This window comes from Pseudoliparis swirei, chromosome 9 (genome assembly GCF_029220125.1).
Source record: "Pseudoliparis swirei isolate HS2019 ecotype Mariana Trench chromosome 9, NWPU_hadal_v1, whole genome shotgun sequence".
Classification (NCBI taxonomy): Eukaryota; Metazoa; Chordata; class Actinopteri; order Perciformes; family Liparidae; genus Pseudoliparis; species Pseudoliparis swirei.
In genome coordinates, this window is record NC_079396.1 from 27,200,683 (window position 1) to 27,227,236 (window position 26,554).

General features: G+C 47.3%; 2 protein-coding genes across 2 annotated transcripts in view; one reads left to right on the forward strand and one right to left on the reverse strand.

The window, feature by feature from the left end:
* Positions 1-1,140: 1,140 nt before the first annotated feature.
* dag1 (dystroglycan 1) lies at positions 1,141-14,073 on the forward strand. The gene is made up of 4 exons (XM_056422531.1): positions 1,141-1,420; positions 2,434-2,508; positions 7,831-8,362; positions 10,761-14,073. The coding sequence occupies exons 3-4, from the start codon at positions 7,976-7,978 to the stop codon at positions 13,038-13,040; spliced, it is 2,667 nt and encodes an 888-aa protein (XP_056278506.1). The 5' UTR covers positions 1,141-1,420; positions 2,434-2,508; positions 7,831-7,975; the 3' UTR covers positions 13,041-14,073.
* Positions 14,074-25,522: 11,449 nt separating this feature from the next.
* Positions 25,523-26,554, reverse strand: part of LOC130199224 (metabotropic glutamate receptor 7) — a 76,925-nt gene continuing 75,893 nt past the window's right edge. The window contains exon 10 of the mRNA XM_056422530.1: positions 25,523-26,554. This exon is cut by the window's right edge and continues 107 nt beyond it. The gene's annotated coding sequence lies outside the window, so the exon portion shown is untranslated.

Genomic DNA, 26,554 nt, shown 5'->3' on the forward strand with positions numbered 1-26,554 from the left:
AAGGTTATTTGAGACACCTTCATAGGTTCTTTGAAGAACTCTTTTTAACACTGGTTTGAACAAATTGTCTGTGGAACCAGAAATGGGGCCTCATAGAACCATGTTTTGAAGGTTTTTTGAGACACCTTTATAGGTTCTTTGAAGAACTTTTTAAGGAAATGGTTCTTTAAAGAACCCTGCTTTGAAAGGTTCTTTGTGGAACCAGAAATGGTTCTTCTATGGCTTCACTCTGAAGAACCATTTCCAGTTCCAGATGCTCCTCCATGTTCACGTGTGCAGTCTGCAGCCAACGAGAGGTCCTTGAGCATGACGCCACAACACGCCACCGCACAATGTCTCGCTGTGTTTTGGTGCAGCCTCGGAATGCAAGGTCCCTTTATCGCCCAGGCGAAGGTCACAACACCCCCCCCCCCCCCCCCCCCCCACACACACACACACACTTGTTGTCTTTGTATGATGGGATGGAAACTTTTTTTCCCTCCCCTTATCAAATTGTTCCCACAGTTTTGTTAAATGTTTCCTTTCCCATCATCGCAGTTCAACAAAAAATATGGAATATTTTGTGCAGCTATAAAAAATATACCAAAAATATCTTGTGCACCTAACCCCCCCAAAAAATGCAAACCTGTAAAAAAAGTGCAAACATGCAGTTCAAAAGTGAGCGATATTATATATATATACAAAATACTAAATATTGAATATTTAGATATATATATACTGTATATATAAATATTCTACATGTTGTGCACCTATAAAACAAATATTTTGTGCACCTAACCCCCCCCCCCCCAAAGTATACTATATATAATATATAAGAATCTATATTTTGTGCACCTATAAAACAAATATTTTGTGCATCAAACCCCCCCCCCCCCCAAAGTATACTATATATATATACACATATATGTATAGGTGCACAAAATATTCATTATTTTGTGCACCTATAAAACAAGTATGTTGTGCACCTAACCCCCCCCCCCCTAAAAAAAGTGCAAACCTGCATGTTTCCAATACAAAGTAAAACAAAAGTAGGCGGAGTCACACACGCACGCAGGCACGCACGCACACACGCCCCCGACGGGTCTCAACCTGTAGACCTGTCTGGAGGAGGACCGAGCAGCCAGGGAGGGGTTACCGCCGACATAACTCCCAACTATCTGTATAATAAACTAAATCAGGAGGGGAGGGGAGAAGAGATATCAGTTCCCCCCTTCTTCTGCTTCTCCTTCTTTTTTTGGGGACTGTGCCCGAGATACTCTACTTTGGAAGAACAATCAAGACAAAAGAAGAAGATATTCGTCTGTGCCGCTGGAGGTGGGGAGAAGAGAAAGTGCATGTTTAATGGCATTTTGCAAGTCGCTCTCCGGGTGGAAGAGGAGGCATCACGGCGCGAGTTAGCTCACGGTAGCTCGCTAACAAGGTCAGTCTGCATTTTTTATGGAGGGGGGGGGGAATGTGTTCAGCAGGTCTGCGTCTATATTTAATAAAAATAAATGTTACACACGCATGACGACGGCGGCATTTGTGTGAGTGCGGACGTCGGCTCGTTCGCACCCGACACAGACGCACACGCATCCGCCGACACAGGACAGGTAAACCCCGGCTATTTTTTTTTTTTTTTTGGGTCACACTCGACGCTAGCTTTTCTTTTAGGTTAGCCCCCCCCCACCCCCCACGCTCATGGTGGCCGACGGTTGCTCGTTCCTTCGCTCATTCCACTCGGGATTCGACGGATCTTTTTTTTCCACCGACAGTGCCGTCTGAAACAAGCCGACGTTAGCTGCGGTCGGTCGGGTGTGTTTTTTTTTCTTCCGGCGAGGCCGGTCGCGCGGTGGATGCTCTCCCCGGCGAAGCGGCTCCGCTTCCGCCTAGAATAAAACAGGTGCACCTCTCCTCGCGCGCGAGCGTCGGATGCGCTTAACGGTAAATGTTGGGCCCGGTTCGGTTCGGTTCTTCAGGGGTTCGTACACTCGTGAAGACGAGAGTCCGCTGGTCGTGGGGGCCCGTGGAGTTATTTAGCAAGGTTGAGCGGCGAAGGAGGCGTTCATGTTGAACACGAGGCCTCGCCGACAAAAGAATGAAGCATTAGGGGTGGTGGGAGGATGACACGGGCCCGGGAGCTAAGCTAACTTGTTAGTTGGCTTAAGCTAACGTCTCAGTAGGTTACGCTAACGTTTCACTTGTTATAAAGCGAACGTTTCACTTGTTTTAATGCTAACGTGTCAGTTGTTATAAAGCTAACGTTTCAGTTGTTATAAAGCTAACGTTTCAGTTGTTTTAAAGCTAACGTTTCAGTTTTTTTCTATATAACGTTTCACTTGTTTTTTCTATCTAACGTTTCACTTGTTTTTTTCTATATAACGTTTCACTTGTTATAAAGCTAACGTTCCACTTGTTTTAAAGCTAACGTTTCACTTGTTTTCTCTGTCTAAGGTTCCAGTGGGTCGCTGTGAAGAACCGGCTACTGGGACGCAATAACGCAAAATGTCAACCCTGAAACATTTCGCTGTGAGTGCCGTCTGGGATTTTGTTTAATAGTACGAACAAAACCCCCCCAACTAAAAACAGGGTTTCCTCATCTTTGTTAATGATACAGGGGCTGGTTCATCCAACGTGTTTGTGTGTGTCTGTGTGCAACAATCAACCAGCAAAGTGCATCACAACAGCTATTTTATCAGATGTGTGCCACTTGTTGGGTAAAGCAGCTTCACAGGGCAGAGATTGAGTGAAACATTGTTTTACACTCGTAACTTTACTCTCGCTTCAGTGTTTTTGATTCATAGAAGAAATGCACACACACACACACACACACACCAAAGTGTCTTCTAACACTGTCGCCATAGTAGTTCCACCCCCATCACCCTGTGGCATTAACCTAAACAAGTAACTCTCAGGTCATCATGCCAGGTTAGACTTTAACTAAGCCTAGGCCGAGTTTGTGTTTCCTCTTCACATATTTGTGTGTGTGTGTGTGTGTGTGTGTGCAACACAAGGGAAACATCCAATCGCAGAGCCAGCTTGTCTCGTGGATATGTTTGTTATTCAGCTCATGCACCAGAGGCTGCTGGATGTGGTGCGTCAATTCAATTGGCCCTGAGTGCCACTGTGCATCGGAGTCCTAATTATTTTTGATGGTTTTCGAAGCTTTTAACTACTGTTGACCTGAAGAAAGAAAGCATGGATACCGTGGTTGTAAATGTTCTCTGCATCCCCCCACCACCACCACCCAGTTGTGGAGGCGTCAATTTACAATGGGCAGAAACCACACACACACACACACAAGCCTGTGTGTGCGTCACCGCGCTGTCTACTAAAACAATAAAAATGGCTCCTCATAGAAACAATGAGGCCTTAATTGGTGTTTAGTGGGTAATTAACTTGTAGTATTATACTCAACTCTGCGTATAAATCTTGGAAATAAAACTTCCACATGACCTTTGTTTTAGTACTTGTCAAACTACGTGTCTTAAATATTTTATATATAATGTTCATGACAATAACAACAAGGCACACTTATCCCCTTTTTATAAGCACTGTCATCAAGGAAAGTTTTTATTTTTCTCAAATGTTTCATGTGTTCTCTGAAGTATAGGTTTTAGTTTTCTAAGTTCTACCCAATGCTTTTTAATCCACTTTTTCCCAGACTGCTTTTGTATTTTGAACTCTTGTCGGCTTCACATCCAAACGAGGTGCAGGAGTGTAAACAAAGTGCTCGGTAACTATCACGTACGAGGAGGTTTCTTTGAATTATTTTTCAAAGAGCACTTCATAAGGAATCCAATGTCAAACTGACAAGTACCTCAGGAATACATTTACACGATAAAAACAAATCAAATAAGTTATATATACAGGGTTCGTACAGTCATGGAAATTAAAAATGGTTATTTTCAGGACTGGAAAAGTCCTGGGGGAGAAAAGTCACGGAAATTGTTATCTTCATATGTTTCATTTACGCTGAGTTTCAAATAATTAATATGCTTTTAAAAGTAAGACGCTCTAAATATAAGCCGGTGTAAACTCTTTCATACTCGCACTTTTTTTCCGCGCTGCTCATGAACGTTTAACTGAAAAGACTAATGTTAATTCTTTTAATTAAACTATTGCCTCATTCATTTAGGTAATTTAAGGTTATATGACATTTTCTTACTTTTTCATGTATCCACCAAATGTTTGGTCATGGACGTTTGGTTTAAAGTCCTGGACACCCATTGGTCGATACGTGGATGAACCTGTTCATTGGTCATGTGGATGAACCTGTTCATTGGTCATGTGGATGAACCTGTTCATTGGTCATGAGGATGAACCTGTTCATTGGTCATGTGGATGAACCTGTTCATTGGTCATGTGGATGAACCTGTTCATTGGTCATGAGGATGAACCTGTTCATTGGTCATGAGGATGAACCTGTTCATTGGTCATGTGATGAACCTGTTCATTGGTCATGAGGATGAACCTGTTCATTGGTCATGTGATGAACCTGTTCATTGGTCATGTGGATGAACCTGTTCATTGGTCATGTGGATGAACCTGTTCATTGGTCATGAGGATGAACCTGTTCATTGGTCATGAGGATGAACCTGTTCAGTGGTCATGTGGATGAACCTGTTCACTGGTCATGTGATGAACCTGTTCATTGGTCATGTGGATGAACCTGTTCATTGGTCATGTGGATGAACCTGTTCATGTATATACGGCATAATAGATCATAAATACCTTCTGGGAGGAGGAGTCTGGATGTTGACTGGTTTTTATTGGGAGCATTCCTGGTCTGCTTTCAAAGCTAAAGGACAGTCTGACCGGCCGTGTCCGTTTATATAGTTTACCGTCAGTTTGTGTAGTTGGAGCATTTTAATGACTGTTGAGAGAATCGCCGCCGCCGGTTTTTAATAAGCTGAAAGACGTCTCTGTGATTTAGAGAAGGACCCGCATGAAGAGCCTGCAGGGCCGTTAATGTGACGACACAGACGGCGTTAATGTGCCGTTTATCCTCCGTTCCAGCTCATCGATTAGTAAACCCGACTTCTCTTTGTACCCGGATCAATACGTGGATCACAAGTGAATTACATCCCGTTGGAACCGGATATCGATATTTTAATGGAGTCGTTCCCATCTTGTCGAGTCGCGTCTCGATTGTTGGCTCTTTTTTTTTTTTCCGTTCGATGACTCGTCCTCATCACGCGCTTTACTACGCGCGTCCACGGCAACGCCGTTCATTAGCGCGCCGCTTTTAAAGCGACGCATTACAACGTTTCGTATCGCCCCAACGAGACGACGTGTGAATCGTGTTAATCACTCGCACGCTGTGAGACGAGAACGCGATAAAATCTACGGCCGCATTATGGAAAGAAAGCTTACTCTGATGCTCAGGTGTGTGTTTCTGTATGTGTGTGTTTCTGTGTGTGTGTTTCTGTGTGTGTGTGGCAACAGCCTGAGGTGAGGTGTGCTCATTCTGAATTAAATCAGGCTTATGGCTTTTGTGTTTTACATATAAACACAACTTGATGGATGAATGGAGCGTTACGCTTGAAGATTCATCCTCTTTAAGGAGAAGAGAGACTTCCTGTGTTTTTGTTCCCGTGAGAGCCACGAGCCGCGTGTCTCAACGCGGCGGAGGGGTGAGTTCGGCGAGGCGTGGCTCGCTACTCGCCGCCCGTTTGTGACTAACGCCGCGTTCCCACCAAAAGTTTACTCCCTGGACTTGGTGGCGCTTCGCTTCAATCGTGCCTCAGAGGGGGCGGGGCTTATCTCTGGCTTTACGCTGTGGAACTAACCACAAGTTCTGCTTCATACCTGTTGAGGACGTCCCTGACACGTGTGAACATGTAACGCCTCGTGTTCGGGTTCATAACATTAATATATATTTATATATGACATCACCCGTAGGCTCACAGCGCGGTGACCTTCACCTCTACGTCCGAACGTCTCTCCAGCTCCACTAGAGCAGCAGATTCACCAACGGAGGAGCAGCTCGACGCCGATTGGCTGTCAGAACTCGGCATCGTCGGGCGAATTTCTGGGCAAAGTTGAAATATTTCAAAATGAGGAAATTTCATTGGCGGCAATTTTTGCAATTGGAAATAATAGTCTTACGGCAGTCTCCAGATTAAAAGTGTTTTCTTAGGTTTTATGAACAAAAAACAAACGTAAATCAAACAATAATATTTAATTGATTTCTTATTTCTTTGTGGTTATTAATTGTCATTACAACAAAAACTTATTTCTTTGTTTTTTATAATTATATTTATTGATTTTTTTAGATCTACAGACGTGACGCACTACATGTACAGGAGGACATTTGCTTTAAAGTCCTGGACATCTATTGGTCAACATGTGTACGAACCCTGCATCTTCCATTCTGTCCAATCAGATCAGAATATTGTGGACGGTGATATGTTTATATATAAATATATTTGCACACGTAGCTGTTGGTCAGGTTGAACTGAGGCTGGCTATTGATTTGGCAAAGATGATTTTGAACTAAACAATACAGTTATCCAGTTGATTTATTTATTTATCTGCGTCTCCAAAGGCTGATTTATCATTGAATATGTTTAAATTGTACATTACATGCAACACACAATTACAAAAGCCTATGTTAAGTGTTTAAGTGGTCAAAAGAATATATAATATATATTTAATCCTTTCATTCGTCTCCTTTGCAACGTACGATATATTAAATTAGAAATGTGTGCAGGAGCTGCAGGTTTTTCTGATTGTTATTGACGGTTTCCACAGGGAGTCTGATCCCAACACGCAGCGACGCTTCCACTGGACGTCCCTCTTCAGTCACTCAACTGTTTAATAAGCCTTTTGTTTTTTTAGAATACATGAATTGTCAACTAACCTTATTAAATAGGGGTTTAAAGGTTAAAAACAACAGTTCCACACACGGGGGGGAAAGAAAAACTGAATTAAAATGTTATGGATTTTGATGCAGATAAAAATATGTGTTCTGAATGTCAGACATCAAGAGCTGCAGCTGTTACAGTAAAAAAGAAATGTGTATGATCGATCAGAGGGAGGGAGAGACTATTGGGGTCAATTCATCTATTTGGTGATTAAAAACATTCATATTGGTTCCTGTGAGATCGCATTGCAGCGCTCAGTTACCAGCTGGTTCTTCTATGAATCATCACGTGTGTGTGTTAGAGAGGGTGTTGTGTGTGTTAGTTAGAGGGTGTGTGGTTGGTTAAAGAGTGTGTGTGTGTTGGCGAGGTTGTGTGTGTGTCCTAATCCCTCCTCAGTGTAGCTCCTCTGGGCTGAAGCTCCTTCAGTGACGTCACGGCTTTGTGTGCCAGTCCTGATTTAAGGATTCCCGGCCGCCGGGTGACCCGCTGCCTGGTTCTGGTTCCTGAGGTGAACCGGGTCGGCTCAACGAGACCCCCGGGCCGCCGGATTGGAACATCCAACAATACCACATTTTCACGTCTTTTTTTAATTCGCCACGCTCCCCTCTCTATCCGGTTTTTAAATGTAGTCTTTTATCCTGGTCAATTTTTAAGATATAAGAGCTTTTGGTAGAGTTGATATTGTATTAGCTCCTTTCCTCTGGATAAGAGACTCTCAGATCCACCTCCTCCACACGGAGCGTCAGTTGTTGTTCTTATATATTCAATAAATGGAGTCGTGGGCAGATGTGTTGACATTGCAACCAGAACGTTTACCGTGCGAGTGTTGTCACTGTCTGCGGGATGTTTACTGTTTGTTCTTGTCACACTCGTGTTTACTGTTTGTTCTTGTCACACTCGTGTTTACTGTTTGTTCTCGTCACACTCGTGTTTACTGTTTGTTCTTGTCACACTCGTGTTTACTGTTCTTTCCCCCGTGCAGCCGGCTGACATGGCCGTCTAACGGGCTGCCGGCGTTCTCTTCATGGATCACGAGGACGGCAGAGAGACACCACTGAATCCTCTGTGAGCCGAGCGCGAGGAGGGAGTCCAGCCCCCGGGCGAGTCACCGGGCCGACGTGGGCTGCATGTGGTTCACGGACACCTGCTGGGCGGACCGACGGCCTTTCGCTATGCACTGTAACCGGAGAGGCGCGAGGACCGTCCCTCTGATGAAGATGACGACGACGATGATGATGGTGGTGGCGGTGGCCCGCGGCGCCGTGCCGGAGCGGCAGGACGCCGTGGTGGAGATGCTGCCGGTGGAGCTGGAGGCCTCCATGCAGTCCTCCGTGCTCGCCGAGCTCCGGGCTGCGGCGGCGGCGGTCGGCGAGGGACCGGCGGCGGAGATCCCAGGTTCCTCCGCAAAGAACGGGGGAGCGCACACCGGCATCCCCGACTGCTCGGCCGTCGTGGGCCAGGTGTTCCAGCTGAGGGTTCCACCGGGACCGGCAAATACAACCTGTGACGTCCACGTGAGTGACCCGAAGGTTGGATCCACGTGTTGAGCTCCAGCTGTTGATTTTAAACGTGGTATTTAATATCGAGTTCCACGTGGATAACGGTGTCGGTAATTACATTACTAATATTTAATTGGCCCTTTTTGTAAGTTTTAATTTGACCCAGCACAGGGAGCTTATAGTAATATATTGAATAATGGGTAGGACAGAGGGGTGTGTACACATTAACTACCCTTTTATTTTCTTGTTATTTTATGTCGCTTATGGTAAACGACGTTAATCTTTGTCTGTAGAAAAAAAATCTATATATTTATATATATATTTTTCTTTATTTTATTTATATTTATAAATTCATGTTATCTATAAATATATATTATAATATATATGAATATTTATATTACATATTTATATATACATGGATGCATACATATATTATAATATATATATATTATTTATTTATATTATATATTAATATATATATTAGGGCTGCAACTAACGATTATTTTGATAATCGGTTGATTATTTGATCGATTAATCGGATAAAAAAACTTTAATTTTCAACCCTTTATTCAAAACAGGGTCCGTACGGTCATGGAAAACCTGGTAAAGTCATGGAATTTTTAAATGGTTATTAACAGGCCTAGAAAAGTAATTGAAAAAATAAAATCCCAAAATATTTGGAAAAGTAATGCAAATTTGTTTTATTCAAATGTTAATTTACATGTTATATATCCGGTATGCTTTGGAATTCTCATTGTTAGTTTAAATACTACATCTTCTCACTTTGTCACGTATGGACAGTTTTCACAAAATGTTTAATCATGGAAATTTGGTGTTCACTGGTCACCATGGTGATGAACCCGTCACAAACAGACTGACAGCTCTCCTCTCCTGAGCAGTGGTCCCCATGTGGCCCCCTGAACAATATCAGCGACGGGTTCAGATTTATTATTTTGTTCACCTGGCCCGCTGCCGTTGAGATTACAGTGAGACGTGGAAAAAATGTTAAGTGGTGCTCTTCTTCGCAATAAAACATCTTTGATGGACGTGTCGCGTCTCGGCCAATCAGCGTTCAGATGTCGACAGCGTTTGGGAAGTTAGGTTAGCTTGAATGTTACTCCGCTACATCTGCTGCTGTCACGCTGCACGGTGTAGCGATACTAACAAAGTACCCGTACGTTAAACACAATGTGATTTAGCATATTTTTAGTATCGATACTTCATTAAAAGAGCGATCAGAGCGCACGCGCTGCTCCGTTAAATGTTGTCTGCACGCGCAGCGCTCAGAGTGGCGTCGTGGCTTATCTCCGTGGAAAAATATTTTCCGCTATCCGCCACGGAATAAATAACCACGTTTTCTACGTTATACTCTTGTGGAAATGCCACACACGTCGTGACATGTAGCGCCCTGGTGTCTGGGGTCATGACGTCACCCGGAGGCGCACTCAGCTCCGTGAATGTCTCCGACTACGTGAAGGACTTCCGCATCCAGCGCCACGTGAGCAGCAGCAGCCAATTAGATTCATCAACAGAGGAGCAGCTCAGCGCTGATTGGCTCTCACAACACAGCGTCCTGTCCTCGCTCCGCTCTTGTTTCTCCTGCGCCGCTCTGCGCTCAACTCAACTTTGTTTATACTCCGTGACTTATTGAGCGCCGTAATAATCGCGCGACGCAACGAATCGATAATGAAATTCGTTGCCAACTATTTTAATAATCGATTTTTATCGATTTGATCGATTCGTTGTTGCAGCCCTAATATATATACATACATGGATGCATACATATATTATATTTAATATATATATATATATAGTATTCCCTCAGTTTTTGATCACCGTATCTCTGCTGATTGAAGCCGGCGTCGTTATAATTTGTTCCCGTCTGATTTCTGAACGAGACGAGGTTATTATTATTTTTGGCCCGAGTGCTGATGCAGATGATATTTCCTGTCATGCTGTAATAACTGAGAATGAAGAGCGATGACTGACGGTTATCAATGGAAGCTCACTCCTGCTTCCTGTTCATATTGGGCGAGTTTTTGATGAACTGAATGGAATATGGGGGGGAGGGGGTTATAGATATGTGAAAGATTTGCATTCATCCATTCTGTTTTGGGGTTTTCTCGCTCCTATAAAACCGGCAACTAGTTCAAAATCAAACCTCTAAACAGGGTTTATGGATGCGGATATATTCTCCATTTGACATCTTCCAATATTTACTTAATTTGACTGTTCTCGGTCAGATTATTTTAAGGTTCCTAGTCAAACAAAGTATTTTTAAGATGTCACTTGAGTCCCGTTTAATGCTCGTGATTTATTCTATTCTATTGACTTTTCTTCCCTTTCTGTCTCGACTAACATCTCAGTACAAAACGGTGATTCTGTTTCCTTTGTTCTGCACTTCCTCCCGTAGCTCACGGAAATGGGAAAGGAGACGCTTCCCGATTGGCTGTATTGGGACCGAGATGGCTGCGTCCTGAGGGGCGTGGCCCTGGAGCGGGATAAAGGCGTGCACCACATCGTGGCGTCCGGAGAGGAGCCGGTGGAGAACGCCGTGTCCTCGAGCGCCGTCTTCTCCATCGAAGTGTTCCCGGAGGAACACGCCGACGCCGAGCCCGCCCCGCTCGCCCCGCCGGCCTGCGGCCCCGAGGAGCTCGTCACCGTCCTCACCGTCATCCTGGACGCCGACCTGACCAAGATGGCGGCCGAGCAGCGGGTGGGCCTCCTGGGCGTCATGAGGACGTTCTCCCGCGTGGCCCTGGAGCTCATGCGCGTGGCGCCCGTGGTGAACAACCGCCTGTTCGACATGTCGGCGTTCATGGCCGGACCGGGCAACGCCAAGAAGGTGGTGGAGAACGGGGCGCTCCTGTCGTGGAAGCTGGGCTGCGCCCTCGACCCGGGCGCCATCCCCGACATCGACGGCGTCCGGTCGGCGGCGAAGGACGGCGCCTTGTCGGCCGCGCTGGGTTACCCGGTGGTGGGCTGGCACATCGTGAACAAGAAGCCCCACGGGGGGAGGCGCGTCCGGCGGCAGCTGCACAACACGCCCACGCCGGTGCCCTCCCTGCTGCCCCCGACCTCTCACCCCGAGCCCCCCGTACGGGTCGTCCCCACGCCGACCTCGCCCTCTATCGCCCCGGCAACGGACCACTCCGCCCCGCCCGTCCGGGGGCCTCTGCCTCTTCCGGTGAAGCCCACCATGAGGGTCCGAGATCAGATCGCCCACACGCCCGCGTTCGGACCCCCCCAACCCACCGGGGTGCTCGGAACCACCAGCGCCATGCCGATCCAGCCCACCGCGACCCGGCCGACGGTCGCGGAGGCCACCGCTCTGCCGACGCCGCCCAGCGCCACCAAGAGACCCAAACCCTCCGCCACCCGGAAACCCAAGAAAGTCAAAACCTCCACCCCGGTGCCCCGGGAGCCCAAGTCCACCACGCCGAAACCGCCCAAACGCACCACCGCCCCCGCTCTCGCTCTGACCCCCAACCAGAACCCGGAGATCCGCAACGCCATCGACCAGGTGAACGCCTGGGTCGGCACGTACTTCGAGGTCAAGATCCCGCCGGACACCTTCTACGACCGCGAGGACGGCACCGCCGACAAGCTGCGCCTGACCCTGAAGCGGACGCCCCGGGAGGCGGTGAACGAGACGTCGTGGATCCAGTTCAACGGAACCATCCAGCTGCTGTACGGCCTGGCGGAGGAGCGGCACGCCGGCAAACACGAGTACTTCATGCTCGCCACGGACAAGGGCGGCAAGAGCATCATGGACGCCTTCGAGGTCCGGGTCAACCGCTGGTCGGCTCGCGACAAACCGCCGGCGGTGTTCGCCGCTCGCTTCCACGGCGACCCCGACGCGCTGAGCGGCGACGTCCACAAGAAGATCCTCCTGGCCAAGAAGCTGGCGTACGCGCTCGGCGACCGCAACAGCAGCGCGGTGACGCTGCGCAGCATCAGCCGCGGCTCCATCGTGGTGGAGTGGACCAACAACAGCCTGCCGCAGAGCCCGTGTCCCAAGGAGCAGATCGCCGCCCTCGGCGCCCGGATCTCGGACCCCCAGGGGACGCCCAGACCGGCCTTCGCCAAGGCCATGGCGCCCGAGTTCAAAGCCATCGGCGTCTCGGTCCGCGGCGCCAACAAATGCCAGAGCTACATGTTCGTGCCCCCGGGCGCGGCGGCCACGCCCGCCCCGCCCGCCGCCGCCGCCACGCCGATGCCCGGGACGGGCCGGCGGAGCGGCGACGACGTCTACCTGCACACGGTCATCCCCGCCGTGGTGGTCGCCGCCCTGCTGCTCGTCGCCGGCGTGGTCGCCATGGTCTGCTACCGCAAGAAGCGAAAGGGCAAGCTGACCCTCGAGGACCAGGCCACCTTCATCAAGAAGGGCGTGCCCATCATCTTCGCCGACGAGCTGGACGACTCCAAGTCGCCGCCGTCCTCCAGCATCCCGCTCATCCTGCAGGAGGAGAAGCCGCCGCTGCCGCCGCCCGAGTACCCGGCGGTGGCCGGGCCGCGCGGCGCCCTGCTGGACCGCGACCTGCTGGAGGACTACGCGCTCTACCAGGACGACGACCCCAACGCGCCGCCCTACCAGCCGCCGCCGCCCTTCACCGTGCCCGTCGAGGGCAAGGGCTCCCGGCCCAAGAACATGACCTCGTACCGGTCCCCGCCCCCCTACGTGCCCCCCTAACGACCCCGGGGCCTTCGCTTCGGGAAGCGGTGCATTGTGGGTACGCTCGTTAAAAAAGAAACTACGACAGGAGTAATTTTACATGTGTTGAATTAAGGCTTTGACTTTGTAGAGGAGCAGACAACCACACCCCATCACGGAGAAGACACTGTCGTACGACTACTACAAGTACCACTACAAGTACCACTACAAGTACCACTACAAGTACCACTACAAGTACCACTACAAGTACCACTACAAGTACCACTACAAGTACCACTACAAGTACCACTACAAGTACCACTACAAGTACCACTACAAGTACCACTACAAGTACCACTACAAGTACTACAACTACTGGCACAGGGCAGACGGACGGGGTACAGTTCGTACTTTTTGTTGTCGTTCTTCAAATCCGCTTTTGACTTCTTGCATATTTTTTTTAAACATTTTTTTTTTTGCCAAGAAGAGTCCATTTTATCTTCAACGATGTACTATTTCTATTGTATAGAAAATAATAAAGACGCAGGAAAGACTGAAGCCCGCTGGGCCTTTTTTTTTCTGTCACCATGACAACAGACTCGAGGCTCCTCCTCCCCCCCCACACCCTCATTGCAATGTTAATCTTTATGAGTTCTGTATCACTCGTATCTGTCCTTCGGCTAGGTTTACTAAGATGTTGCACCTGTTATTTCTGGAGGGAATGAAATACTGAAAGCATGAAACACTTTCTTTACACACACACCGGTTTGTTTCTTCTGATCTCGCTCCCTCCCTCTCCTCTGCTTCGCTCCCCCTTGACAATAACATGCAAACCTTGCACTTATGCAATTTCTTGTTAAACCTTGCACTATGTGTCTAGTGTTGAAATGAACAGAGTGAGTGGTTTAGTCCATTAAGGAGAGAAGATTTTCTTATTTTTTTGCAATTCTTTTTTTATCCTTGAGCTCGCCATGACGACTAAGATTCCTCCGGTATTATATTACATATATATATTTATATATATATTAATATGTATATATATATTTGGATATTTATATATGAAATATTATATATATATTTCTCGATCACAAAGGACTTCACACGGCCTGTTTTTAGGATGTAGCCTAATGAAGTTACAAATAAGTGTGTGTCACTAAACCTGCCTGTGAGACGACTGGTTTTGCTGTTGCCAAGGCGATATCCGTGTGTGGTTGCTGCAACAATAACAAAGCGACCAATGAGAAGCTGCGCTTCACGGCAGGGTGAGAATGGATGGCGGTCAATGAGGTGGAGCCACTGTCTTAGTGGGGGGCGGGGCCTAGAGTACTTTATTGCCCCCGCCTCGCGGTGCAGGTGAGGCCCGGGGACCGGGGGGTGTACATAATCGTGTGCCTGTGAAATTTATCAACTCTCAATTACGTTATAGTGTCATAAGTGAACCTAGTCGGGAGGAGGGCCGGAGTAGGGGTTTTATTTTTTAATCGTATGTCTAGATTTATGATCGCAATCATGGAAGAAAAAATACATACTTTATAGTTTGTGACGGTACAAAAGAACCCATCACAAAGAATAAATAATAATAATAATGCATTATCTCAAAACGATTTGGGGAACAAAGAAACGACGACGTGTGAATTATGTACATTTCATATCTGATATCACCATAAGAAAAAGTGGTTACAAATCTAATGTTTTTACTGAGTTTTTGATACAGTCTTAAACTTGTTTTATGAAAATATATTAATAAAATGTAATACTATTTGTAAAGCCTCAAAGATTGTGTGTAGTCCCTTTTTTTTTATTTGAGAAAATGGAACTTGATTAAACTTGTTTTCAATATGTTTGTGTATTAAATTGGTATATCTAAACGTGTGTATATATATATATTTAGATTTTATATATATAAATGATCATTTATGAAAATATATACTATGTAGGTAAAATACATATTAATATATACTTCATATATTATATATAATATAAAGTTATATTATATATATTAATTAAAAATAATGATGGTCCAGTGAGTTGCAAGAACAAGTTGCAAAACATTTAGTTTTGTTTTTGTGAAGTCTTAGAACATAACCTTGTTTTTCTCTGAAGGCTTCTGGTGTACTTTGTGTTTATTTACCCTTAAAGCTCATTCAGGATCACTGATTATCTCTAGACTCGTCTTAGACCTCGACTTAAAGCTCTCATTTGCTCTGCATTATTTTTATTTATATATATATATATATTGCATATATCTATTCATGTCTATATACTTGTATATATATATTTATATACTTATATTTATATAAGTATATGAATTTATATATAATATATATGTATACAATATATATTGTATACACGCATATATATACAGTGTATATTATGTACATTTATATATACATATAATATAGATTCATATACAATATATATAATACAGATTTATATTTAATATATCTAAATATATTTACATATATCTTATATATATTTGTATATATCATATATATATAATATATATTTAGAATATTTTTATACATCATATTTATATATTGTATATATATATAAAACATTTGTATACATTATATATAAAACATAGTTTTTCCAATATATATAGTTGGTAACACCAGATGTAAAATCTCTGTTTTGACACATTAAGTGCAGTTTATACTGTTTTTATAATATATTGACATTGTACATTTGTATCGACATGGTCACATGACACATTATACACAGTGCATGATTATTCTGTATAACCTTTTGTTTCAGACAGAGAAGACAACAGACAGGAAGTAGACACAAGCAGCAGGGACTTTCAAAATAAAACAATAAACCAAACAAGACTCATGAAAATAGTTAATTATGTTATGAAAAAGGGTCGCAAGCAGGTGTGGTCGCAAACAGGTGAAGAAGACAGGAAGTAAAGACCTAAGCAGCAGAGACCTTCAAAATAAAACGATGAACAAAACATAAGACTTATGAAAATAGTTAATTATATTATGAAAAAAGGTAATTAAAAGGTCATCCAATAGTATGTTCATAGAAAGTATAAGAAGTGCAGGTGCACTAATGACAGGTGTGGTCGCAAACAGGTGACAGGAAGTAAAGACCCGAGCAGCAGGGACCTTCAAAATAAAAAATAATATTTTGAAAAAGGTCATAAAAAGATGACACAAACGTCTCCAGAGTCAAAGTATAAGAAGTGCAGAACATTTTCGGTCGTGTAGTCTAATCGATTTAAGGGGGCGTGTCAGGTCGTGCGGGTGAGGCTATTGTTACGGCCTGCTGATCCCTCACTTCACCACCGCACTCATTAATAATGTACGTGATGAAACGTGCACGAGCTCGTGATGAAATGTTTTTCTAGATGTGCACTTTATTTTTTATTTTTTATATTAAGATATAAACCACCTGCTGTGCCTTTTTGTTGTTGTTATTTCAAAACAATAATAAATAATAAAAAAACGAGTGTTTTTAAGACGTGTTTGTAATTCCAGGGTTCGTAACTCGTTTTGATTACAGGTGCAGCGCGTGCCCGGCAGCGCGTGACTTAACCGACGGGGTGATTATGAGCACCGCCCGGTGTCACTGACCCGTGATTAAAAGAACACAGCGCGCGAGACGGCGACCGGATGATGATGACGTGCACGGCCCGGTAAGCGGCCTCATCAGAGCCACGTGGCTCTCTGGTCCTCCATCAGGATGAAAGGAAACACCGCCATAGAAAAGGGGCGTGGCACATGCTTCATCCGTTATGACCATTCATAAAACGTTGTGCATGTTGCGTCACTGGGAAAGGGACAACAATAGAACATGAATGAGAGCTGAGCTTCGATTGGCAGGTTCTACTTTATATGTACACATGTTGAATGTTGACGAGAGTTTTATTTTTTTCTTCAAATATAATTTTAATTGAAAAGTATTTTTATTTATTTATTTTTATTTGTTCACGTTTTTCCCCGCGCCCCTGGCTGTATAAAAAAGAACCATGTTCCTACAGGCAGGTCACTGGCCCAGCCTGCCCGACCTCTGACCCCTGGAGTCAGGTTAACTCTCCACCTACTGGAGGATCTTTTTTTTAAAAATCTTCTATTTTTTTCTTCTCAAAGTTTTATTTATATGTTGCTTTTTAAAATATGACATTTTAAACCAAAGTGTGACGGTATTGTGGGTTAAGATTAAAAAAAAACACAACATATCAGGAACATCATAAGTAAGAAGCTTACGTCACAACGAGATGACGTCAGGACGCAGTGATGACGTGTGTAGTCTTTTATTTTGATCACGTTAATTTAATTTAATGTGTGTTTACAATTAATTTGGTTGTCAAATGAAATGTAATAAAGTCAAAGCGCGACACGATAAACTGAGCAAATGCTCACGTGCTCATGGACCATGACCGCAGCGCCACCTAGCGACGGAACCACGGAAGTTCACTTCAATGCTTTGCATATATTTAAAATAAAGATCTCTGCAGACCCGGCGGCAGAGGGCAGCAGCATCACACAAACAACACAACAACAACACCACGACACACAGATGGATCACCTTTAAAGGTAAACACAACAACAACAACAACAACAACACACTTTATTACAATCAATTACCCCCCAAAAAGAGTAATGGAGCTATTTATCAAACAGGAAGTGATCCCCGGTAAGAGACGTGAAACTCGCGGGTCAATTATTAATTATATCAGGTCTTATCACAGAGAGAGGGAGAGAGGAGAGAGAAAGGGTGAGAGAGCGAGAGAGGAAAAGGGTGGAACGAGAGAGAAAGAGAGAGGCAAAGGGTGAGAGACAGAGGGAGAGAGAGAGAGAGAGGCAAATGGAGAGAGGGAGAGGGAGAGAGAGAGGCAAAGGGTAAGAGAGAGAGGTCACAGAACTGCAAGCTGAACTTCATTCACATCATTATGTACCCATGTGTGTGTGTGCGTTTGTGTCTGTGTGTGTGTGTGTGTCTGTGTTTGTGTGTGTGCATGTGTGAGTGTGTGTGTGTCTGTGTTTGTGTGTGTGTGTGTCTGTGTTTGTGTGTGTGTGTGTGTGTGTGTGTGAGTGTGTGTCCTGTCATCACGGTGTGTTTACAGGCAAACACGACACACAGTGGTTGTATTCAATATTCCTGAAGCAGAATCCACCTTTCATGGTTTCCTTATCCTCTTCCTCCTCCTCCTCTTCTTATTCTTCTTCCTCCTACTCCTCTTCTTATTCTTCCTCTTCCTCCTCCTCCTCTTCCGTCCATTAACTCCTTTTGTGAATAATTGATCGATTTACTCTGATGATGGTGATGATGCTGATGGTGATGATGATGATGATCAGAATCAGAATCAGAATCAGAAACAGTTTTATTGCCAGGAATGTTTTCACAAACAAACGAGGAATTTTTTTTGGTGGAAGGTGCAACATTTGGACATGACAAACAAACAACAATCAACACGACAGAAAGACAACAAATAATGTGAAGTGTTTGGGTGTGTGCTTCAAGTGGTGTGTTTTAGTTAAAGTGCATGTTAAAGTGACGTGTGTGGAGGAGGGAAGAAGAAGGAGGAGGGAGGAGGAGTGAGGAGGAGGAAGAGGAAGGAGCGGGAAGAAGGAGGAGAGAGGAAGGTGGAAGAAGAGGTGGTAGTCCTGGGGTGACAGTCAGTCAGTCCCGGGTCCATTGATGAGCCCGACCGCCGTCGGAAAAAGCTTTGGTGTGGCGGGTGGTCTTTGTCCTGATGGACGCAGCCTCCTCCCGAGGAGGGACTCGAACAGGAGTGTCCAGGGTGGGAGGGTCAGCGACAATCTTTCGGCCCGCTTCAGTGACCTGGAAGTGAACAGGACCTGGAGGAAGGCAGATTGCAACCGATAACCCTCTCGGCCGAGCGGATGATGCTCTGCAGCCTGCACTTGTCTTTGGCTGTGGCTGCAGGGTGCCAGACAGTGATGGAGGAGCAGATGATGGACTCAACGATGGCCGTGTAGAATTGTACCATCATTCTCCCTGGCAGGTTGAATTTCCTCAGCTGCCTCAGGAAGAACATCCTCTGCTGGGCCTTCTTGGTGATGGAGCCGATGTTCAGCTCCCACTTGAGGTCCTGGGAGATGATGGAGCCCAGGAAGCGGTAGGACTCCACAGCGTCGGGGGAGTCACACAGGATGAGAGGGGGGGTGGGGCTGCATTCCTCCTGAAATCCACAACCATCTCCACTGTCTTTAGAGCGTTGAGCTCCAGGTTGTTCTGGCTGCACCAGGTCACCAGGTGGTCAGTCTCCCACCTGTAGGCGGTCTCGTCCCCACCAGAGATGAGTCCAATGAGGGTGGTGTCATCCGTGAACTTTAGGAGCTTGACGAACTGGTGACTGGGGGGGCAGCTGTTGGTGTACAGGGAGAACAGCAGAGAGGAGTGAACACAGCCTTGGGGGGAACCCGTGCTGGTGGTCCGGGAGCCTGAGACGTGTTTCCCCAGCCTCACGTGCTGCTTCCTGTCGGTCAGGAAGCCTGTGATCCACCTGCAGGTGGAGTCGGGCACGTGCAGCTGGGAGAGCTTGTCCTGCAGCAGGGACGGGATGATTGTATTGAAAGCAGAGCTGAAGTCCACAAACAGGATCCTGGCGTAGGTTCCTGGGGAGTCCAGATGCTGGAGGATGTAGTGAAGGGCCATGTTGACTGCATCGTCTACAGACCTGTTGGCTCTGTAGGCGAACTGCAGGGGGTCCAGGAGTGGGTCGTTGATGGTCTTGAGGTGTGACAGGACCAAGCGTTCAAAGGACTTCATGACCACAGAGGTCAGGGCGATGGGCCTGTAGTCATGGTGATGGTGATATGGGTGATGATGATGATGGAGATGATGATGATGGAGATGATGATGGTGATGGTGATGATGGTGATGACCAGGCCAGGAGGATAATTTGGGATGTGGAAGAGATGGTGTGAGGAGGAAGAGGAGGCAACGCTCAGAGTGAAGATAAAGGAGGTGACAGAGCTAATTGTGCTCTGTCAGGATGCACATCTCTACCCCCCCTCCCCCCCCCCCCCATGTTCAAGATTCAAGATTCAAGATTCAAGATGTTTTATTTGTCACATACACACACAGGGTGTGCAGTGAAATGAAAGTGGCAATGCTCAGCAGGAATGTGCAAGGGCAACAAGTACACACTATTTACAATAAAAAACAACACAATATTTACAGTAAGTGTGTGTGTGTGTGTGTGTGTGTGTGTGTGCCTAAGAGGGGCAGTTGTGTGGGTCTATGTGGGGGTCCTGGTGAGGTCGGAGTTCACAGTCCTGATGGCCTGAGGAAAGAAACTCCGTCTCAGTCTCTCTGTTCTTGCAGCGTGACTACGGAGGCGCCTGCCTGACCGCAGCAGCTGAAACAGTCTGTTGTTGGGGTGGTGAGGATCCTTCATGATCCTGCCGGCTCTGGTTCTGCACCTCCTGGTGTACAAGTCCTGCAGGGTGGGGAGTGTAGTTCCAATAGTGCGTTCAGCCGAACGCACTACTCTCTGCAGAGCCTTCCTGTCCTGAGCGGAGCAGTTGCCAAACCAGGCTGTGATGCTTCCTGTCAGGACGCTCTCTACAGCTCCAGAGTAGAAGGACTGAAGGATCCTCTGGGAAACTTTAAATTTCCTCAGCTGCCTGAGGTGGTAGAGGCGCTGCCTTGCCTTTCTCACCAGAGTGTCTGTGTTCGTTGACCATGTCAGATCCTCGGTGATGTGGACTCCCAGGTATTTATACCCGCTCACCCTCTCCACAGTAGTCCCGTTAATCCCCAGTGGTGAGTACGTCCTCTGTTGTTGTACCCTCCTAAAGTCCACAATCAGCTCCTTAGTTTTGGTGACATTCATGATGAGGCTGTTGTCCTGGCACCAGAGTGACAGATCAGCAACTTCCTCCAGGTAGGCCTTCTCGTCGTTGTCGGAGATCAGGCCCACCACCACTGTGTCATCCGCAAACTTGATGATGGTGTTGAGCTGAACCTGGCCACACAGTCATGTGTGTACAGGGAGTACAGTAGGGGCTGAGGACGCAACCCTGGGGATCCTGTGTTCAGGGTGAGGGATTTGGAGGTGTGTCTGCCCACCCTGACCACCTGTGGCCTGGCGGTCAGGAAGTCCAGGATCCAAGCACACAGGGGGGTGTTCAGTCCCAGCTCAATCAGCTTGCCGGCCAGGCTGGAGGGACTATGGTGTTGAAAGCTGAACTATAATCAATGAACAGCAGTCTCACATAGCCCCCCCTCTGGCTGTCCAGATGAGAGAGTGTGGTGTGCAGTACCTGGGAGACAGCATCATCTGTGGATCTGTTTGGGCGATAAGCAAACTGCAGCGGGTCCATGGAGGAAGGGAGGAAGGCGCAGATGTAGTCCTTTATCAGCCTCTCAAAGCATTTCATGACCACCGAGGTGAGGGCCACCGGTCGGTAGTCATTCATACATGCTGGAGAAGCATTCTTGGGCACATGTTGAGAGAGAGAAGCAGTAAACACCAGGAGACACTAATGTGATGGATAGATTTCACGGTCTCTTCCTCTGATTAGAAACACAAAGAGGCAGAGCAGCCGGGAAGCAGAGCAGGAGGTGTGTGTCAATGGCCCTGGTGACCTCTGGTGACCTCTGGTGACCTCTGGGGACCTCCGGGGAGCTCTGGTGACCTCTGATGACGTCTGGTGATGATCCGGGATCATCTGCAAACCAGTGACCCACAGTCGCCCAGACAAGAGACGTTCTTCAAGAAGGAGGAAAAGACCGAAGGGACACGAGAAGAACCCAACGACAGAAGAGGAGCTTCTGGAACTCTAACTTCTAGAACTCTAACTTCTAGAATTCTAACTTCTAGAACTCTGACTTCTAGAACTCTAACTTCTGGAACTCTAACTTCTAGAAGTCAGACTTCTAGAACTCTGACTTCTAGAACTCTAACTTCTGGAACTCTAACTTCTAGAACTCTAACTTCTAGAACTCTGACTTCTAGAACTCTAACTTCTGGAACTCTAACTTCTAGAACTCTAACTTCTAGAACTCTGACTTCTGGAACTCTAACTTCTGGAACTCTGACTTCTAGAACTCTAACTTCTAGAACTCTGACTTCTAGAACTCTGACTTCTAGAACTCTAACTTCTGGAACTCTAACTTCTAGAACTCTGACTTCTGGAACTCTGACTTCTGGAACTCTGACTTCTGGAACTCTAACTTCTGGAACTCTGACTTCTGGAACTCTAACTTCTGGAACTCTGACTTCTAGAACTCTGACTTCTAGAACTCTGACTTCTGGAACTCTGACTTCTGGAACTCTAACTTCTAGAACTCAAACTTCTAGAACTCTAACTTCTGGAACTCTGACTTCTAGAACTCTGACTTCTAGAACTCTAACTTCTGGAACTCTAACTTCTAGAAGTCAGACTTCTAGAACTCTGACTTCTAGAACTCTAACTTCTGGAACTCTGACTTCTAGAACTCTGACTTCTAGAACTCTGACTTCTAGAACTCTGACTTCTAGAACTCTAACTTCTGGAACTCTGACTTCTAGAACTCTGACTTCTAGAACTCTAACTTCTGGAACTCTGACTTCTAGAACTCTAACTTCTGGAACTCTGACTTCTAGAACTCTGACTTCTAGAACTCTAACTTCTGGAACTCTAACTTCTAGAAGTCAGACTTCTAGAACTCTGACTTCTAGAACTCTAACTTCTGGAACTCTGACTTCTAGAACTCTAACTTCTGGAACTCTGACTTCTAGAACTCTGACTTCTAGAACCCTGACTTCTGGGTGAACCCAACAGCGCAGATTCTCTCTCTCTCTCTCTCTCCCTCTCTCTCTCTCAGCGTGAGAGGACGTGTGGTTGTGGAGCAGGGGAGAGTTGCTTGGTTTAAAGGTGGTTTTTCCACGCTAAAGAGTGACTGGGTCTCCAGGTATGTTTGCTGTGAGTGTATGTGGGTTCACCCGACTGTCTGTGTGAGTGTGTGGGTTCACGGAGAGATTGTTTTGTGTGTCTGTGAGCGTTAGCGGCGAGCTAACGGGGCGCTAGCGGGGAGCTAGCGGGGAGCTAGTCATGGAGGATATGAGTTTCCTCACGAGGGAACACGGCATTAGAGTGGCGCCGAGTTTCCCGTGCTCGGAGGAGGAGGTGGGGCTGGCAGTGGGCGACGTGGTTGGCGACGGGTGCGTGCGGTCCGCTGCCCGTATGAACGGAGCGGTGGTGCTGTTTTTAGACAGCGTGGATAAAGTGAACGAGGTGGTGGTGGCGGGTCATCAGGGGCATGTATGTGCCGGTGGCGCCGCTGGCCACACCGTCGGTTCGGGTCACCGTGGCCAACGTGCCTCCTTTTATACAAGAGGAGGTGATCTTAAAGGAGCTGGTGAAGCACGGGAAGGTGGTGTCCCGGTTGAGGAAGATCCCCTCAGGGTGGAAATCCTCCCGGATGAAACACGTGTGGTCCCACCGGAGGCATCTCTCCATGATCCTGAACAACAGGGGAGAAGAGCTCCGCCTCCGGTGTTCATCAGGGTGGAGAGCTCCGCCTCCGGGTGTTCATCAGGGTGAAGAGCTCTGCCTCCGGGTGTTCATCAGGGTGGAGAGCTCCGCCTCCGGGTGTTCATCAGGGTGGAGAGCTCTGCCTCCGGGTGTTCATCAGGGTGGAGAGCTCCGCCTCTGGGTGTTCATCAGGGAGAAGAGCTCCGCCCGGTGTTTATCAGGGTCGAGAGCTCCGCCTCGGGTGTTCATCAGGGTGAAGAGCTCTGCCTCCGGGTGTTCATCAGGGTGGAGAGCTCCGCCTCCGGGTGGTCATCAGGGTGGAGAGCTCTGCCTCCGGGTGTTCATCAGGGTGGCGGGCACAACTACCCCATCTACATCTCCTCAGGGAACGGGAGGTGCTTCATCTGTGGGGAGAGGGGCACAGAGCCAGAGACTGCCACCGGTGGAGAGCTGCTGAGCAGAACACCAGCAGGGCGGCTCCTTGGGGGCGGAGCCAGGGGGGGGCGGGGGAGCAACCAGAGACTGCAGGTACCCAGAGGGGGGAGGAGAGGGAGCAGGCAGGAACTGGGGGCTCCCAGCAGGATGAGAGAGAGAGCAGGCAGAGATGGGGGGTGCCCAGCAGGTTGTGGAGGAGGAAGAGGAGGGGGGCACTGGTCCAGTCCAGCAAGGTGAGGAAGGAGAGGGGGAGGCGGTCACAGGCCAGCAGGGTGAGGGTGAGGAGATGGAAGGAGGAGGGAGAGGAGGAGGGGAGAGAGGAGGGAGGGGCTGGTGTAGACCAAGAAGATGAGGAGGAGAGGAGAGACGAGGGAGAAACGGTCATAGGACAGCAGGGTGAGGTTGAGAGGAGAGAAGAGGGTTGGAAATAATTTGGTTTATTGTGGTTCGAAGTTTTCTTTGAATAAAGGTTTTCAAAATTCTCTCTCTCTCTCTCTCTCTATGTTGGGTCCATCATCTCTCGGCCCCTCCATGAGATCCTCTCCCCAGGAAGCAGAGCAGGTGCAGCTGGGCAGGTGTGTCCTCGCTCCCAGGGGGCGGAGCCTGAGAGGCAAACCATTCCTCACACTATTTCAGGTTCATATTTCTGCGCATCATAAATCTCTCTCTCTATCTTCTTTTTGCATCGAAATACTTTTGTCTTCTTTTTTCTTTTGCTGAGCTACAAAAAAATAAAATTCTCAAACCCCGTTACAGCGAATATATAAACGATTAATCACACAGACGGGAAGGGGGCGGGGCTATTCTTAATTGGGCACAATAGGGATTTCTGTTGGTTGTAAGCAGCGCCTGGTCCCACGGGAGCCGAGAGAAGCTCACCCCCTGTCTCGGTATTTCACAAACAACAACAACAACAACAACACCGCAAGAAAGGAATCAGCGTCTCTTGGCCATCCATCATTTTGCCCACAAATCAGTGGAGAGAGATGGAGGGGGGGGGGGGAGTCTCTCATGAGAGAGAGGGATGAGAGAGAGAGAGAGAGAGGGAAGGGATGGAGACAAAGGGTGAGAGATAGAGAAGAGAGAGATGGAAGGGAGAGAGAGAGAAGGGAGAGAGAGAGGGAGGGGATGGAGACAAAGGGTGAGAGATAGAGAGAGATGGGAGAGAGAGACGGAAGGGATGAGAGAGAGAGAGAGAGAAGAGAGAGAGGCAAAGTGAGAGAGAGAGAGAGACGGAAGGGATGAGAGAGAGAGAGGGAAGGGATGGAGACAAAGGGTGAGAGATAGAGAGAGATGGGAGAGAGAGCGAGGAGAGAGAAGGGAGAGGAAACGGGTTTGAGAGGGAGAGAGACAAAGGGTGAGAGAGAGGAGAGAGGCAACGGGTGAGAGAGGGAGAGAGACAAAGGGTGAGAGGCAAAGGGTGAGAGAGAGAGGAGAGAGGCAACGGGTGAGAGAGGGAGACAAAGGGTGAGAGAGAGAGGAGAGAGGCAACAGGTGAGAGAGGGAGAGAGAAATACAAAGGGTGAGAGAGAGAGGGGAGGGTGAGAGGAAACGGGTGAGAGAGGGGAGGGTGAGAGCGAGAGAGATGCTCAGCAACAGGAAGTGGGGATTGGATCCAGCGCCTTGAGGCAATCACAGCGACACGTCGTGTTTAGTTGTATAAAAGATAACAAAATGATTTTATTACACGTTGTTAAGACATCACGACTCATGACGCTCCACACACACAACCATCAGGCTCCATCGACACAAACATGCGGTAGACACGGGGGGGGGGTATTAAAGCCATATTCTGTCATTTAACTCAGTTTCCGGTAAAGAAAACAAACGTCAGCCGGATGCAGGAAGCTGTGAGCAGAACGTCTTCACCTCTTTTAATCTTCTTCTTCTTCTTCTGGTCGACATCGAGTAGAAACGGACACATGCAGCGTGAACACCTTCCCGTTCGGCCGCAGATCTACTCTCCAGACATGAAAAATACTCTCCAATATTTACAAAAAATATATATGTATATATATTCATATATATACTTACGATGCCTCATCACTCTAAACGTAAAACAACCACCTGGGACCGGAGTCCGCTTCAGAAACACAGAAGTGTTTTATTAAAACAGCTGCAGGAGAAAGAGGCGCAGAAGAAGAATCAGCTGCAGGAGAAAGAGGCGCAGAAGAAGAATCAGCTGCAGCAGAAAGAGGCGCAGAAGAAGAATCAGATGCAGCAGAAAGAGGCGCAGAAGAAGAATCAGCTGCAGGAGAAAGAGGCGCAGAAGAAGAATCAGCTGCAGGAGAAAGAGGCGCAGAAGAAGAATCAGCTGCAGGAGAAAGAGGCGCAGAAGAAGAATCAGCTGCAGGAGAAAGAGGCGCAGAAGAAGAATCACTGAAACGATACGGAACAGAAACGGGAGGAACAAACCTCGCGAGAATATGGCTTTAATGACATGAGGAGAATATCTGGAAAGCAGATCCACCGTCACGTTTTTTATTTTTTATTTTTAATCTCCCCTCGTGGTTTGTCCTCCTTTTAGCAGGCAGGAGACGGGAGGAGGAGGAGAAGGAGGAGGAGGAGGTGGAGGGTGGCAAGTTTAAAACCTACAGTCCGGTAGCTGCGTCTCCGTCAGGACTTCCTGTCTGGAGGTGGAGGTGGAGGCGCTCCTCGGTCCTGGAGGCCCCCCCCACTTCC

What these genes read in the sequence shown, in the direction of transcription:
- dag1 (XM_056422531.1), top strand. Translation starts at nt 7,976, where the DNA reads ATGTGGTTCACGGACACCTGCTGGGCGGACCGACGGCCTTTCGCTATG. An exon ending in ATACAACCTGTGACGTCCAC is followed by an intron (nt 8,363 to 10,760) that starts GTGAGTGACCCG and finishes TTCCTCCCGTAG; the next exon opens with CTCACGGAAATGGGAAAGGA.